Below are 18162 nucleotides of genomic sequence, written 5' to 3' on the forward strand. Positions count from 1 at the left end.
TAGGACTTTCAAGCACAAAGGCAGCTCAGTGGTAGAATACAGCAAATTCTCACTTGGACGAATATCGGTTTAACGAATATTTCACAATATTGAACTTTCGAAAAACCCCCGGCAGCTTTCCTATAAGCGTTCTATGCGAAAATCTTTTATATACTTACACATACAACTATTTAACGGTGATCACTTCAGTTAAATGAATTTGATCTGAGGATACGGGCTCATTTTCGAGATCAGGGGTGCTATTCCGGACATTATCGAATTCCGCCATGTTGTCAGATTCAGCAATTGATCAATGCTAATTGGCCAAGTGAGCTGCTATGACATCTCTGATTGGCTTAAAATGCCACCATTACAAAACTTGACAATATGGCGGAATTAGACAATGTCCAGAATAGCACCCGGCCCAGTTCAGTGAAGTTTTGTGATCTGCAGCACTGGCGTAGACGATGCATGCCACCCACAAACCGTCCATGCATCAGCGACGGTGTGATATCGCAAGTGCATGCACCGCCGCCGAGGCAAAGTGGAGACCAAAACGAGCCACGTGCGCTTCAATACCTGGAACACTTGAAACACTTTCACCCCGCCGTGGTGGCCTAGCGGCTAAGGTACTCGGCTGCTAACCCGCAGGTCGCGGGTTCCAATCCCGGCTGCGGCGGCTGCATTTTTGATGGAGGCGAAAATGCTGTAGGCCCGTGTGCTCAGATTTGGGTGCACGTTAGAGAACCCCAGGTGGTCAGAATTTCCGGAGCCCTCCACTATGCGGTGTCTCTTATAACCATATTTTGGGACATTAAACCACACTTATCAAATAATAACACTTTCCGAATCTCTATAGCTCTGCTCTAGCTCCAGCCCATCTGTAGCTCTAGCTATCATGCAGAGCTCTCTAGCTCTGTATGATAGCTCTGCATACGCAGATCTATCAGATTTGGAAAGTTGTTCTAGTGTTCATCTGAAATGGAAAGAAGAATGCGACAGAGAATTCGCAATGCCTGAGGCAGGTTTAAATCCTATATCATCGAGCCGAGGATGTAGATGTCAGAAGGTTGTGAGACTTCAGCAACCAATTGTGCCAGAGGCAGCGCATAGAAATGTACTCTCTCTCTCTTTCTATCGATAGCTTTGTCTCTTCATGTGCTTCACGGCACCATGCAGTTCAAATGAAACTTACAGATATTTTTTTTGGGGGGGTGGGGGATAAACTGCGTTTCACACGTTCCACTTTATTTCTGTTGTGTTCAATCTTGTTCCAGTGAGTGTTACGTTTAGTGGACATCCAGTTAAGTGAGCCATTTCCTTGGTTCCCTATAAGTTCTCTAAAGTGAGAGTTCACTGTATGCTTGGCTGCTACGCAGAAGACCCAGGTTTTAAGTCCATTCTATCCTGGGTATTTTCTCATTTTGTTTTTGTTTTTATTCCATGAATAGCGCGGTTACAAACATCGGTGGCGGCGGGTATAAAGGCGCTAAAATGGACCCCTGTTGTGATCTTGTATAATTAAGGTTCCGCTGTAAGACAACAACGCAGGATTGGTGGTCTGATTACATTCATTCAGAAAGGCCGGACAACCACAGGAAGTGCTATACTGGATGCTGTGACCAGTGAACTTCTAAAGCACTCTAATTATAAAGGTGTGCTGGCCTGTTACTCACTGTGCGTGTAGGTGCATTTTATTGCCTTACAAAGCTGAGCAGTAACGATGCTCTTTCGGCACTGCAGTTAAACATGACGTGTGCCTAACGTACATGTACTCAAATAACTATTCACTCGTTGACCGTTTGGCATGTATACACCAATACATTTAGGCGAAAGTGTCATAATGATGTCGCGCACAAAAATACATTGCTTTGAAACCACTATACTCTAAAACAATTTCCTTACCTCTTTTCCACATCAGGAACCCGTGTGCTAACAGCCATCTTGGTCACGCTGTAATAAAACGCCCACACATTTCATCACAGCGCAGTCGCGAGCCTTGCACAGACGTTCGCGATTGAAGCAATCATGCTTCCGGGGTAAAAGTGTAGAGGTATCTAGCCGGCAATGCGGCTGCCGCTTATGCCCGTGCATATGATTGTATACGCAATTATCTGATCACGGTGCAAAAGAGCGTGTTCTATTCCCGTTAGGAGCCTTCGCGCTAAATTTTTACTCGTGATGATAGTGATCTAATGAAACCTTCCGCATAGGCACTTGCTTTCGTAAGCCATTTTTTTTTCTGGCTTTAATTTTCAATATGCGGGTTGTGTGTGAGAGCATGTACATGTACGTGTATGTCACTGGATGGTTGCGCAGTCGCTGCCTGAAAACGGCTGATATAAATGTAAGAGGAAAAGAAAATATCCACATCAAAAAAGAGATGGAAGTGTTAGCGGCTGCAGCCCTTTCTCGCTCGCAGCAGCTGCGGCTTGAATGCCCGTGTGCCACTTTGTACAACGTCTGAAAAAGTATGGCAGCTTATGTCGACACAGTTATGGCGTTATACAGAGTAAGTTTTCTTTTTAGTATATTCCTACGGTTAACGCATACCTGCGAGATACAGCACCGTTGTAGCCCTTGAGCTCGATTACTCCAAGCGACAGGCATTCCGTGCGCATGAAATGAAACTACGTTACTCACTTGCTAATTTAGAATTCACTATTAAACTACTTTTGTTGTTTACGTGCTGTCGCTACTTGTAAACTGTAGCAACCAAGCAGCGTCACTTATAAAATGAGAGATTGGGGTCGATCACGTGCTTACATTATTTTTTTTAAAATATTACGTGACACATCGCATGAATTAAAACATACACCTAAATGAGGTGAAAAAAAAATATTGTTGAAGCTTCCACCAAGCCGCGCGAGCCCTGAGACAGCGAAACTGCACGATTCTGACTATAACTAGGTTGCTCCCATAGGTTGCTTCTAGATTGTTGTTATTTTGACATGCACTTTGTAGAGACTGATTCCCTGTATGTACGTGACAAAAAATGCCCCAATAAATTGTTTCACGTCAGTGCTTTGTTCTTTCTGTTTCCTTTCTGTGTCGCCTTAATTTGTCGTGAACATCCGGCACAAAACTCCTACGTGTGCAGTTTTTCAATCGTACGATTCGCGACACTCCCCACAAGCCCCATGCATCAAAATTCTAAAAAAAAAAATCCATTGGCCGAAATATCGGAGGTGTGCTCATTGAAATACCAAACGCTCGACACGACGACAGCGCTGCGCGCAGCTTCCGAAAAGTGCGCGCAGAAGGGTGGCGCTCCCGTGCATTGTTGAATTGCTCCCATGCTTCAGCTATAGGTGGTGACAGGTTCTTTATAGGTTTATTCGAAGCGCCAGAGTTAAACCAAAGACAGTCGCAGACGCAGCACGGGCACGTCGTAGTTAGAAAGCCTTCCATCGCTTCGGCATCTGCTATGGCGGCCGCCGTTCCCTTTCTTGTTCCTTCGTGTTCCCTCGTTGCACATATATACAGAGGGTCTTGAGACCCGCCGCCATCGCTTCGCAGTAATTTTTTTTTTTTGGTTGGGGGTGAGGGGTTTTTCAGTTCCTAACTTCATCCTTAGTGGTCTATTAATATGAGTAGCGGGACTTACCCTATTCTTGTGGCGCTTGTTCATTTACGGCGATAATAGTTTTCTTTTTTACAAGGTGGCGAATAAGGAACCATTTACTCAACAGATATTGTCATTTAAACCAGGGCACCTGGCGTGCAAGTCGAGTATTAGCACCGAGCAACACTGCATAGTGCTTGAAACTCCTTCGGGAGAAATTGGGGAACACTCAAGCTTCTCCGTTAAAAGTTTAACGCGACTGCGATATCCTGTCTCTCAGTGCGTAATTCAAATACATAGTTCATAAAATGTTTTGGGACTTGCTATGCACCCACTGCGTGGCCTTCATGGGAATAGGCGCAGTAATGTGTGTACCTTTTGTAGTGGGTGACCGTTTTCGAAAGCATGAGGTCATTATAATTATCGCATGTTCTGACGCCCGATGGCAATGTACCCTTGTATACCACGCAATATTACTGCAATATTTAATCTTGAATTCTTAAGCATCTATACAATGCGCGTAAACTATGAGGGCATTATTACCGCATGTCCTGACGCCCGGTGGCAATGTACCTTACGCATAATTACTGCAATATCTCATCTTGTATTCTGAAGCACTTATAGAGTACGCGTGTGTTTTTAATGCACCAAAGTTACTTTGACTGCAGTTCCAAGCAGAGGAAGTTATTTTCGCTGTATTTGCTAGTAGACGCTTATAGCTGTATCTATAGCATGGCTCACAATTGCCGTGACGTAAACTTAAGCACCATGCTCCCACTATCCTCCTCTCTTTCAATTTTCGTGTCCTGTACGGGAAGTACATCCAGATTTTCTTCTTATACAGCAATCGATACACATGGGTTTGCTTCTTCCTGGAAGCTAAGCCTCTAACGTTCTAAGTGGCAAAGCTAAATGATACTTCAGGCACCATTTCAACTATATTGTGTTTTTCGTGACCTTCTGCTCGCCATTCTTGACCTTGTTAGCATTGGATCCGTAATCACAAATAAAGTAGCTATGCATACCGGAATTTCATGACACGTATGGTAATCAACAAGTCGCTAAGGAGATACAATCAACAGAAAGCGTTCTGTCCATCAGGGCTGATAGTTGAGTCTCTCATACTGCTGTTCACTTTGTATATACGGTATCGTTGTGCTTAGCAATAACTCAATACATCACCACTCGTGGCTTCAGCTTACAAGTGCAATGCGTATGTGCAATAATTCTTCTTTTAGCGGGACGGCTCAGTGCTCTCCCATAGTTGAGTACGAAGTACTCGAAATCGTTAAACATTTTTTTTAAACACACAGTAAGCCATCTTAAGCAAGTCTGGCTTTTTGCTTCACGGGACGGCTTTAAGCTCTCCCATAGTAGAGTATACTATGCTCTAAATCGTTACCCACTTTCTCTACCCCCCCCTCCCCCACACGGGACGGCTTTATGCTCTCCCATAGAGTACTCAGTACTCTAAATCGTTAACCACTCTCATCTAAACACAGTAAATTCTGGCATATGCCGACGATGCGGCTGTTTGTTGTACCGATCAAGACCGTGTTACCACTTACCCCGATACCATATATATATGTCACTGTATATAGTTAAAAGGTTCGGCAATGCAACTGGCAGTAAATTGGGAAAGTATCTGGGCTTCTGGCATGGAGATTGGTCGTCAAAACCAGACAGACGATTTCCGCAATGTTAAGTGGCTGACCACACCTGTTAAGCACCTTGGCGGGCTGCTGCAATATTATAAAGATAGCGAGACCTATACTGGCAAGAACAAGCTAGAGAAATCCACGCGAAAGCCAATAGATGCAACGGTAATCATCTGTCCATTTTCGAGGGCGACTGTGTGCAATCTCTTCTTCGCCTCATAACTTTGGTATGTGATACAAGTATATATACTTGCATTGTTCAAGGGCAAAGATACAGTAGCTCTATCGCATCTTCACAGCGTTTGCGTGGGCCTTGAACTGGGAGAGATGCATTGAAACCAATCTGTTTCGAAGAGTGAAACGCGGCGGGCTGGGTTTACCACACCTTTTCATAAGCCAAGCTGTAAACAGATTTTTTTTTTTCGCTACACAACGGATCCTTTCTTACGTACAGTGCGCCAACTGTGACTGTTACGGGCTTGACCTGGATATGTGGTTAGTATACGAAACACATGGCCGGTGCTGTTAGCGGTTATTATAAGGAAGATATTCTGATTGATAGATATGTGGGGTCTAACGTCCCAAAACGACCATATATGATTATGAAAGACGCCGTAGTGAAGGGCTCCGGAAATTTCGACCACGTGGGGATTTTTACGTGCACCTGAATTTGAGCACACCGGCCTGCATCTTTTTCGCCCCCATTTAAAATGCAGCTGCTGCAGCCGGGATTTGATCCCGTGGCCTGCGGGTCAGCAGCCGAAAGGAGGTTATTCTAAGTGCACAGTTTTTATTTGTTAGATTTTCTTATGATTATTTGTTTTCAGTGACTCACAAAAAATTATACAAAGATGTGTGTGATGTTGTTCTACTTGAACCACTGTATCGTGCCATGTACGCTGGAAGTCAAGGGAAAGATTTGCTTACGCGAGTGAACAGAATGCATCCGCGAAGTCCTTCTCGCGGGTACATTAGTACATTAACAGAGAAAAAAGCAAACATATGCAAACAAATAAACGTGCGTGCGTGCGTGTGTGCCTGTGCCTGTGCGTGTGTGTGTGTGTGTTTGTGTGTTTGTGCGTGTGTGTGTGTGTGTGTGTATGTGTGTGTGTGTGTGTGTGTGTGTGTGTGCGCAGACACTCACACTCGCCTAAGTGCTTGCGTGAATATCCCCACATGTATCCACTCCCCTCTGTATACTGAAGTTCTCCCCTCAATCCCAATGTCTAAACTTACCCAGTTCACTTTAGGGAGCCTGGTTCAGCTCATTAAGCGAAAAGGGAAAGGTACCTGCTTGCCACTTTGCTGACTTTAATTAAGTGGCGGTATTTGACTAACTGTACTCACTCAACGGAAAAGCGCAGGCCTATCGTCTGGATGTGCAACACATACACGAGCCTGACTTGGCGGACGTTATGACGAAACCATCCGGATCGTCTGCAGTATGGCTATATGGTATACGTGCAGTATTACCCCGAATAACCATTTTTCTGTAAATCTATAACAGCTGGTGCTGTCTTAAACACAAACGCTTACCCATCTATCCCCGAGTGACGCCACATTGCAACTTATAGATAGGCGTACGTTCCGTGCGACCTTCGACGCTTTTCATGAGCGCATGTAATATTTGTTTTCATTCTCAAAGGGTTTTCACGTACCGACACATACATACATACATACATACATACATACATACATACATACATACATACATACATACATACATACATACATACGTGCATACATACATACGTGCATACATACATACATACATACATACATACATACATACATACATACATACATACATACATACATACATACATACATACATACATACATACATACATACATACATACATACATACATACATACATACATACCCGGCAGCGAGAACGTGTGCTTGCACGTGAAGGCGAAATGCACACGTCCATTCCGCACGACGCGGCTGCCGTTCCCGAGCCGTTTCTCTCTATAGCGTCCTCATTTCGATGCTAACGACAATAATTAATAGCTCATAAAACCCGTCTGTGTGGGCCACAGCCACGACCTCAATTTGAGGCGTCCACACCACGCGTATACATACATACCCCCCCCCCCCCACGCATTCGCAACAATGCACGCACAAAATAAGCCACGGGAAGCGAGAGGGAGGGAGAACGCTCGGTATCTGCTGGCGTGTGCGCACGCATCCGCTTCATTAGGCAAAAAGCAGGACCCTCAGCACGCGCGCGAAACACAACGCAAATGGCCGCTCCAGTTGGGGCCTGTCTCCGAAGGCCTCCCACCCATTGAGATGCTAATGAGGCTGCGGCGCCAGCAGCGTCTCTCTTCATATTGATCTCGCGGAGGCTGCAGCGCCGTTCGCCAAGGAGGTGAGCGAGCACCTGCGCGTACGTATGCGCTATGGCTAACGCACGATCGCAGCCCGACGCCGCTATTTTGGGGGACGAAGCTCCCTAAGCCATGGGTTGTGCATGCGGGATGTATGTAGTAGTAGTAGTAGTAGTAGTAGTAGTAGTAGTAGTAGTAGTAGTAGTAGTAGTAGTAGTAGTAGTAGTAGTAGTAGTAGTAGTATCTGTTGTAGTAGTCATCGTCGTAGTAGTAGTAGTATCTGTTGTTGTTGTAGTCATCGTCATAGTAGTAGTAGCTGTTGTTGTTGTAGACTTCGTAGTATAGTAGTAGCAGGTAGCCACCTCCATGGGCCGGTCTAGAGGAGCGGCACGCGCGCACCCTTTTGAATTGAGGATGAAACCCACGCACGTAACTCATAAAAAAAAACATAGTTCTTTAAGATTAAATAACCTTAAGAGACAAGTATTGGTGACCAAATATTTAATAAAATTTGCCTTAAGTTTGAGGCTTACTCAAAAAAACTAATAACGGAAGGACGCACTTTCAGCAATATCTGACCAGAAAAGGTTGCCACGTTAAACTCGCTGGGCGTAACCTCCTTAGTCTTAGCAAGGTTTAATTCACGAGGTTGGACAGTAGTGCCATGAACTAGAGGCGGTGAAGGGTGAGAACTAAACACGAAGTGCAGGCAGTAAAGAGTGCGCGCGTGCCGCTCCTAGTCCGACAGTGCTACCTCTCATTTATTCCTTGGAATTTCCGCTGGATCGCGGTACTTCTATATGATGAATATATTGTCATGTGCGTCCCGCGAAAAAGACGAAGGCGACAGCGCATACGCGCATCTGCACGCTTTTATGCTGAACGCAACAACGAGAAAGATGAGGAACTCTCTCTCACGCGGTTAACAAAAAGACCGACCCGCTGCTGTTTTCTCAGCGTCTTCGAGTACGACTTCTCTCTTGACGTCGCGACACTGGTGGAGGTGCTGGGGCCTGCAACCTGTTGCAAGAAAGCGTTGTTCGGGACCGTACACCCAGCCCGGAGCCTCAACGTCTTGATGCGACTCCAGTACACCGATTCAGCCGGCGCCTATCTATAGGCCTAAGCCCAGATTTCTTGACGGCATCTCCTGTTACCAACATGGCGGCCCCTTCAGCGTCTGCGAATCTTCCCCCGGCCCCGGCCCAGACGACTCACCCTTACCAGGTAACTTTTGGGACTCCTCGTGTTCCCGAAGTCTTCCATGGAGAACCGTATGAAGATGTCGAGGACTGGCTCGACCAGTTCGAGCGGACCGCTGTGGTGAATCATTGGAGCGTGCAAGAAAAACTTGGCCGTGCCTACTTCGCAATGGAAAATAGCGCTCACACATGGTACGAGAACAGGGAGCCTACTTTCCAAACCTGGGACAATTTCCGCCAAAAGCTTCTCGAGACGTTCCTGAGTGCGGACCGACGGGATCTCGCACAACAGATGATCGAAGCCCGCATGCAAAAGCCGAACGAAAGCGTGGCCATGTTCGCTGAGAATATGGCCCGCCTATTTCGCCGCGCTGACACTGACATGCCCGAGGCAAGGAAAGTTCGTCATCTGATGCGGGGAGTTAAGGAACCGCTTTTCGCCGGCCTTGTACGAAATCCGCCAACAACAGTGGATGAATTCATCAAAGAGGCGACTGTCATTGAGCGGGCGCTCCGGCAACGATGCCGCCACTTTGACCGCCTGCCCGACCAAACGCCTGTTGGTGCCGCCGCTCAAAACGCTGCCGTTTCTGAAAACTCTTTACGGCAAATGATTCGACAAATCCTGCGGGAAGAGCTGCGGGCCCTCGGCCTTCCGTCTACCGATCCCCCAGTTGCTTCTGTTGCAGAAATCGTGCGCCAGGAACTACGGCAAGCCTTTCCATCACCGGCGCCACCACGCGAACCACGTCCACTGACCTATGCTGATGCCGTCCGCCGTCATCCGCCTGCCCCAGAAGAAGCACCCTTTCAGCCGCGGCCCGTTACCTTGCCGTGGTGGCAGCGTGAACCTGTGCGGCGACCACCAGTACGTCGGACCGACTTGTGGCGCACTGCCGACCGTCGACCCCTTTGTTTCCACTGCGGCGAACCAGGCCACATCTCGCGCTACTGCCGTCATCGAGAAACCCGGTTTGGAAACTTTTCTCGGCCCGCTTCTTTTTATTCTGAAGACCCTCGTGACCATGGTGCTGATCACCTACCGACCAACCAAGCGTCTTCACCAAGTCGTCGCTGGTGGTCTCCCTCACCTGCACGAGGTCAGAATTCCCCGAATCGCCAAAGATACGCGGACGCCACCAGAAACCGCTCCCCAAGCCCGTGCCAGGGAAACTAACTGCCGCGACCTCCGGGGGCAAGGTTGCCAATTGCCGAGACGCCAAAAAGACCCCCTTGCCTCTACACAAAGACGACGTGACGATGGTGATGACGAAGACGACAACAACCACGAGTACTACTGCCAATGAATTTGTACGTGCCGACCTCAGCGTTATTATAGACGGACACCACGTAACAGCACTGGTTGACACCGGTGCTGACTTCTCTATTATGCGACAAGAGCTCGCCGACCGCCTTAAGAAGGTTAAGACGCCGTGGAGTGGGCCGAGTATAAGAAGTGCTGGTGGGCAGCTAATGACGCCAACTGGTAAATGCACCGCTCGGCTCGTAATCGATGATTCGAACTTCGTCGCCACTTTTGTCATTTTACCGGACTGTTGTAAAGAGTTGATTTTGGGTATGGATTTTCTGCGAGAGTACGGTGCTATCATCAACATCCCAGAACGTATCGTCACCTTTTCCGCCCATCCTTACGTCGACGCCACCACTGAAGAACAACTGCAACGTTTACGTGTAGCCGATGATGTGATGCTCCTGCCGAGATCTTGCTGCCTTGTGTCGGTGTTGTGTGAACGGCCGTGCCGTAATGAGGTGATAGCGGAGCGAATTGACACGCTATTGCTTACGCAAGGTGTTTCAATAGCGAGGGGCATTCTGGCACTAATTGATGGGTGGGCAGAAGTCCTCATCACCAACTTCAGCAACGAGCGTCGTCACATCCAGAAGGGCACCGCGATTGCCTACTACGACGACGTGGACCAAGCCAGAGATTGCTTCGCTTTGACACCGGACGAGGCGACCATCCCAGCCTCGACACCTTTGTCTGTCAACATTTGCTCAACCCTGTCAGCCTCGGAAAAACAGCGCCTACTAGAGCTGATACACCAGTTCAAAAATTGTTTTTCGTGCACGTCGAAAGTCAAGCAAACACCACTGACCCGGCACCGAATCATCATTGAAGAAAATACGAGACCGATCCATCAAAACCCATACCGCGTGGCTCCGAAAGAACGTGAGGAGATCCAAAAGCAAGTTCAGAAGATGCTCCAAGATGACGTAATACAGCCTTCCAAGAGTCCCTGGGCATCCCCTGTGGTATTGGCTAAAAAGAAAGACGGCAGCTTGCGTTTCTGTATAGATTACCGCAAGTTAAACCAAGTAACGAAGAAAGACGTTTACCCACTGCCACGTATAGATGACTCTCTTGATCGGCTGCGGCATGCACGCTATTTCTCATCGATGGACCTGCGAAGTGGCTATTGGCAAATAGAGGTCGACGAGAGAGACCGTGAAAAAACTGCTTTCGTGACGCCCGACGGTCTTTATGAATTTAAAGTGCTTCCATTCGGGTTATGCTCAGCGCCAGCCACTTTTCAGCGTTTAATGGACACTGTGCTATCGGGACTTAAGTGGCAGACATGCTTGGTTTATCTAGACGACGTTGTCGTCTTCTCAGCTACATTCGAGGAACACCTAAGTCGATTATTCGCAGTTCTACAAGCTATACGTTCGGCTGGCCTGACTTTGAAGCCAGAGAAGTGCCATTTCGGTTTCAACGAACTTTGCTTCTTAGGCCACGTGGTCAGCCACGAAGGTGTTCGACCTGACCCGGGCAAAATCGACGCTGTCGCAAAGTTTCCCGCACCGCATGACAAAAGAGCAGTGAGACGCTTCTTAGGCCTCTGCGCTTATTACCGACGATTCATCGCCAACTTTTCGTCTATTGCGGTGCCTCTGACGCGGCTCACATGAGAGGATGTCTCCTTTCTTTGGAGCGAAAAGGAACAAACAGCGTTCAACGAATTACGCCAACGCCTCCAAACACCTCCGGTTCTGGCGCACTTTGACCAGGAAGCGCCAACAGCACTTCACACCGACGCAAGCAATGTAGGCCTGCATGGGCGCCGTACTGATACAATGGCAAGATAACTCCGAGAAAGTGATAGCCTATGCCAGCAGAGCTCTCTCTCGCACGGAAGAGAACTACTCGACTACCGAGAAAGAGTGCCTCGCCGTGTTTTGGGCGGTTCTCAAATTTCGACCGTATCTGTACGGCCGCTCATTCAAGGTCGTCAGTGATCACCACTCGCTTTGCTGGCTCACTAACTTGAAAGACCCATCCGGCCGTTTAGCACGCTGGAGGCTTCGGCTTCAGGAGTTTGATATGACCATTATTTATAAATCAGGGAAGAAGCACACCGACGCAGACTGTCTCTCGCGGTCACCCGTTGAGCCGGCCGCTATTAATGACGAGTCTATGGACGCCGCATTCTTGGGAGTCATCAACGCGGCCACTATCTCACAAGAGCAGTGCCGTGACCCTGACCTGCTTTCGCTTATCGATTTCTTAGAAGGACGACGGGAAGACGTGCCACGAATTTTTGCGAGAGGAGTGCCATCTTTTTGTTTAAGGAACAACGTCCTATACAAGAAAAACTTTTCTCCCACTGGCAGCCCATACTTGCTCGTCGTCCCTGCATCACTGCGAAAAGAAATCCTGGAAGCCTGCCATGATGAAGTCACCTCTGGTCATCTCGGTTACACTCGAACATTGTCCCGTCTGCAAAACAGTTACTACTGGCCTAACCTACCTGCTGCTGTGAAACATCACGTCCAAACATGTGCCGACTGTCAAAGACGCAAAGCACCACCCGGCAGGCCGGCAGGCTTATTACATTCCGTTCAAGTACCAGCAAAGCCATTCGCCCAAATCGGAATGGATTTCCTGGGCCCATTCCCAACTTCTACCACAGGGAACAGATGGATCATTGTCGCCACTGATTACTTGTCTCGCTACGCAGAAACTAAAGCCATGCCGAGGGCCACAGCAGCAGAAGCGGCTCATTTCTTCATAGAAAACGTCGTCCTTCGGCATGGTGCCAACAGTTCTCATCACGGATAGAGGAACTGCGTTTGTGGCAGAAATTTTGGAGTCGGTTCTCACCCTTACGGAAACGCCATACATGGCCCATATATAAGTTATATCTGGCCATATATAAGCATATAAGGCAGCATATGTGGCCATATATAGGCATATATGGCAGCATATGTGGCCACATATAAGCATATATGGATGTATATCTGGCGGAGTCGGTTCATGTATGGGGTTATATACGGCCATATATGACGCGGTTGGCCCATATAAGGAGTCAAATTCGGCCAAATAAGGCACGGCCACACCATATATAACATATCAAGTGGATCCTTATATGTGGAAGTGCTCTCTTATTTGGGATGAACCACGTATATATTTAGCACCGTGATCATACTTTTATGCGAATTGTAATATATAACAATTTGTACACAAAGCTGACCTGCTTATTTTTCATAACAATAGGAGTATTAAATATATATGTTGTTTCTGCCGTGCAAAAAAGCCGAAATTTTAGGTAAGCTTTGTGTACGTGATAGTTGCAACCCAGTTGAATGCATATATGCATGCATTCGTGTAATTTAACTCGTACATTTTTAATCGCATTTAGGTTTGAAACAATAAGTTGCAATTAATACGACGTAAATAATGTATACAAGAGCAGACATGTTTTACGAGGAAGGAATCGTGTCAAGTCACAAAACGTATTGAAGCTTCCGAACCTCGCTATTATTATAGAGCAATCCTATATAGTAATATGTAAAGACAAAATGCATGCAACTTATATTGTTCACATTAATGCATTGTTTAAAGTGGCCGCAAGAAATAGTAATTTCAATGCGCTTTTAGCTTCCACATCGGTGGACAATTTTCCTGATTATTTGAAAGTTTTGATGGCTATATGCTCCCTTCATATAACAAGATTTCTATTAATCCTGTTGACCCCTCATCTGCGATTGCTTTCAGCAGCCATTTACTATAATTGCATGCGCAGTGCAATGTTTAAGGAAGTATTTTCAAAAACAAAAAGAACTTACGTGAATGAAACTTCCAGGCACCATTATGATTACATTCAAGATGGAAGTTGTACTAATTTATTGCAAAAATACATCTTTCGTTTCCTTTGCTACGTATAATGTTCCTGGCTGTGCACATAGTAAATTTATCGAAAATTTTATGATTGCACAAGTGAACAATTAATTTAGTGTAATGTTTGCAAGCGTCAAATAAATCTCACGTCATAGACATGTACGTTAAAAAAGGTGCAGCTGACTCACATGTGATACATATTTAATGGACAATGTAATGAAATGCTGAAGCTTTATAGCAACATTTAACGTAGGCTGCCGAATGCACAAAACTTCTATTTTGTGTCGGTGTGTCATTACTTGGTCAAAGTCACTAAAGCGCACGTGCCATCATCAGGATTAGCCTAAACATTGCCTTGTGAATACAATTAGTATGACACATTTTTTGCGGGCTGGCGTGATACCTAAGCCAAACTCTACATTATGTAAACAGCCCCTTGCTGTGCAGGCGCGTAACGATTCAAACTGCTTGCGAACATATCCTTTCAACACCAACACGGTAGTGCACTTATAAGATATGTATGCCGGTACATACCCACCAAACTGACAAGTGTACACTCGCGTATAGGGATTCATGGGCACCCGGACACTGGCATTTCATTCAATGTGGCTAGATATTTTCGGACATGTCAGAATGATATGAGTGTATTATTATTATTATTATTATTATTATTATTGTTGTTGTTGTTGTTGTTGTTGTATTTCGCAAAACGTCCACAGCGAATTCATATGCTGTCATACTGTGTCGTTATGTAAGTTTTTTGAGATCAGTTATCTTGGTGTTCTTTTTGATAGCATGCTGAATTTTTTCTACTTGCATTAAATGTGCTGCCATGCGAGGCCTTCATTCTCTTCCTGTTGGCTCAACATCTCGCGAGAATCCGGTTCTCCTACAGCCTTCTACAAATTGTACACTGCGATATGTCGTCGTCAACTTGAGTACATATGCATATTTGATTTGGAATGGCCCTGCTAAATCCAGCAGTAGCGCCACTGAGTGAGTCCAGAAAAATTTCATAAGCATTTACCCTCACCGTTTCACTAGAATTCTTTCAACACTGCTAGAATATTATATTTGCCATCAGTTAACGGCCGGCAAAATCGCGCTGAGCTGTTATTTCTTTACAAGCTAGTTCAGGGTGAGATATTCTGCCCTTCTCGGTTGTAATAATTTTGAAACTCCACGTAAGTTATCGAGAGAGAATCGACCTTTGCATGTACCTGCCAGCTTCTTTCAACACTCTATCCTTTACAGAATACTGAGTCTATCTAACGTCAACTTTCTTAATTCGTTATGTTTTTCATAGTCTACAGTCATTTTCTTTTTGTCAGTGAGGGCTGCCCTGTCCTAACGTAGCTTTGCACATGCACAGATTCTTCCCTTTTCCGTCTTTCAGGAAGCCTTCGGCACGGTTATGTATATTCTACATTATTTTTCAGTCCCATTCTATGAATATCTAATCTTTTATTTGTTGTTTTCATTGTGCGCTGATTTCTTTTCAACTGCTCGTCTTTGCTCTTTTTATTGATTAGCATTTCTGTGGACAGTCTGTAATGTATTGTTTGTTTTTGTTTTCTTTTCGCGCGCGCCAGCATGAAAGACCCTATGGTTGTTCTTGGGTAGGTTAAAAAATGATTGATTGATTATTGGTAGATTGAATATTATTATTATCATTATAAATGCTTGCGAAATAAGATGATAATTCGGCTGAAACGCGTCTTCGTAGCCAGCGTACACGAAGCAGCGATTTCAGCTCCGCGGAATGCCTGTCTCAAAGGACTTGCACGTGCAGCTTTCTGGGCCCGCGGAAGGAAGTTGAAGTCCATTGTACGAAAAAACTCGCCTGACTGCTAGGTTGCAAGGGGTGCGCACAGTAAAAAAAATACAAAAAAGGGCGCCCATCGGATGGGTGGAAAATTCGGAGAAAGTTGTTCGAAGGAGCGCACGTAGGCACCGTGAAGCCCTGCCGTGGCTTACACCAGTCTGTGGTCAGAGCAGGAAAGAGAGTGCCGCGGCCCATTTCAAGTACCGACGAAGAAAATAGTTTGCACAAACATTCAGTCGTATGGTAATAACATTGCGTCAATAATAGTTAAAAAATGAAACGTCGTTCGCCAATAAGCTCAGGAAAATTTAGTTCTAGTGAAAAGTGCGTAAATCATTGATCTCAAGGAGTAATGTAGTGTCCATTGCAATATTCATTGTCAAGCCTGCGTGCACTGTATCCGTCCGCGTCATTGTTGTTTTTTTTTTTTTGCTCGCCGGAGTCATCGGTGCCGTGCTGATCGAGTTTGTTAATTTTCATTCCTTTTGCTCTTATTTCGTGTTCAACTACTGCTCCAATTTACACAAGATAATCGCGCAGCTCTCAGGAATCTACTTCGCTGTACGTGGCGAAATTGTGGACGGACGTGGAAGTGTTTTTGTGTGCGTGTGCGTCTGTACGCTGCTAGATTGGCGATCGTCAACTTTTCGTGCGAGAAGAAAATGGATACCCACGCTTGCGGGCAAGCGTTCCTTCAAAACTTCTTCCTAAAGCAGTACGAATGGACGTGGTGGCTTTAAGGTGTGAATAGGTTATCAGGATTAACAGGCTCCTTTAAAGACAAGTCTCGGTTAAATGTTAAGGTAAGTTCATCATTTTCATTACCTTCGCACGTTGTTCATAAATATTATGTGAACTCGAAAACATACCACATTGCATGCTTGCTGAGTAAATAACTTTATGCTAATCGTGGTTACGTCATTAGGCTGTTTTGTTTAAGCGATATGACAACACTTTCTTTTTTTTTCACTTGATCCAGACAGTGCTCTATTTAATCAAAAAATCTACGTCAGGAAAATGTTGGTTTTGTGCCATTGTACTTTTCATAAGTATATTGATGTAAATATACTTGTGTTGTATTTTTCTCATTTTAACGTTTGAGAAAAAAGTAAGGATAAATTACAACTTGCGCAATTCCAAATGAAAAATAGTTGCATATCTCCAACTCCAAGGGTGTCATGAGATTTATGAGCCCACGTTTGAATTTGTCTTGCGTTTGAATTTATCTTTCTTCGTCTACGTTCCACTTGTTTTTATATTTACGGGTGTTTTGATAAGGACACGCAGTTAAAATTTTGTCGCTAGTTTGATTCTTCAAAACAGGGTGCAATGTCACGAATCCAAATGGAAAAACTTAAGAATAGCCCGTAATTTCGTTTCCGCCATCTACAATCAGGGTGATATAAGTGTAAATTTGACTGGAATGCGTACATCACAGGCGACATTATCGTTACTGATGTCGCAACATCGCGTGGTTATCTTGAGGAACTGCGCATACCCGCATACATAGTTACACAAAATAATGTGATGTCACGTTTTAATCCGTGAGCATTGTAGATATTTTTACGCAAGCCGACAAATAAAATGGTATGATGCATTAGAACTTGCTACTGTGTGAAAAAACTGGGGGACCGTTAAGCTCCGTTTTTCACAGTTGAACGTGATAGCAGTATCGATCATGTTTCTTGTGTGTAATTCAATCACTTAGTGTGTACTCTTTATTGCATGATGCTACTTGAACAAATTTAATTGTGGAATAGTACTGCGTAATTGAGAAGGTTGAAGGTGTCTCAATGAAGGTTTCGCACATGGCTGCATTTTGTGTAAAAAACGGGTAACACAGTTTAAAGAACAAGAAATATTATGTAATTACTGAGTTGCGCGAAAAAATTAAAATACAAAAGGAACACACCTAGATGCAGCACACATTGACAACTGAAACATTGTTGGAGAAAACAGACAAATGTATATATGCGGTTACAAGAACACGTGCGGTGAAAGAAAAGGATTAGATGAGCAGACAGATTGTATAAATGATGCGCTTCCAGGAAAGCTACCTCAGTAGCAAGCAACATAAGTGAGAGTTACGTGACACATGAATCCCCAGCTTTGTTTATGAAATTCGCCTCTCCGATTTCCCGCGCTATACCGTGTCACTAAATCTAGCTTTAACTACCGTATTCCAAACAAGGGCGCGCAGCCACACTCTCAACAATATGATGATTGGTTAGAGAATGGTTGTTAATTCCTTTAGAGAAGCTTTGTGATCTACAATTATATAAATAAATTCTAAAGAATACTTCCCACATGACAGCGCAGTGCCGTCCATCACACGATGTCCACACTGTGAAAGAAAATGATCATATGTCTGCTCATCTAATCATTTTTTTCCACCTCACGTGTTGTCGTAACCGCATACATATGTCTGTTTTCTCCAATGAAGTTTCAGTTGTTAGTG

General features: G+C 45.2%; 1 protein-coding gene across 1 annotated transcript in view; it reads right to left on the minus strand.

The window, feature by feature from the left end:
• Nucleotides 1–1972, minus strand: part of LOC119178373 (uncharacterized) — a 148319-nt gene extending 146347 nt beyond the window's left edge. The window contains exon 1 of the mRNA XM_075888691.1: nt 1885–1972. Within this exon, the coding sequence (XP_075744806.1) occupies nt 1885–1897 (13 nt within the window). The 5' untranslated portion in view covers nt 1898–1972. The remainder of the gene's footprint in view (nt 1–1884) is intronic.
• Nucleotides 1973–18162: the final 16190 nt, after the last annotated feature.

The sequence above is a fragment of the Rhipicephalus microplus genome, chromosome 1 (assembly GCF_043290135.1).
Source record: "Rhipicephalus microplus isolate Deutch F79 chromosome 1, USDA_Rmic, whole genome shotgun sequence".
Taxonomy (NCBI): Eukaryota; Metazoa; Arthropoda; class Arachnida; order Ixodida; family Ixodidae; genus Rhipicephalus; species Rhipicephalus microplus.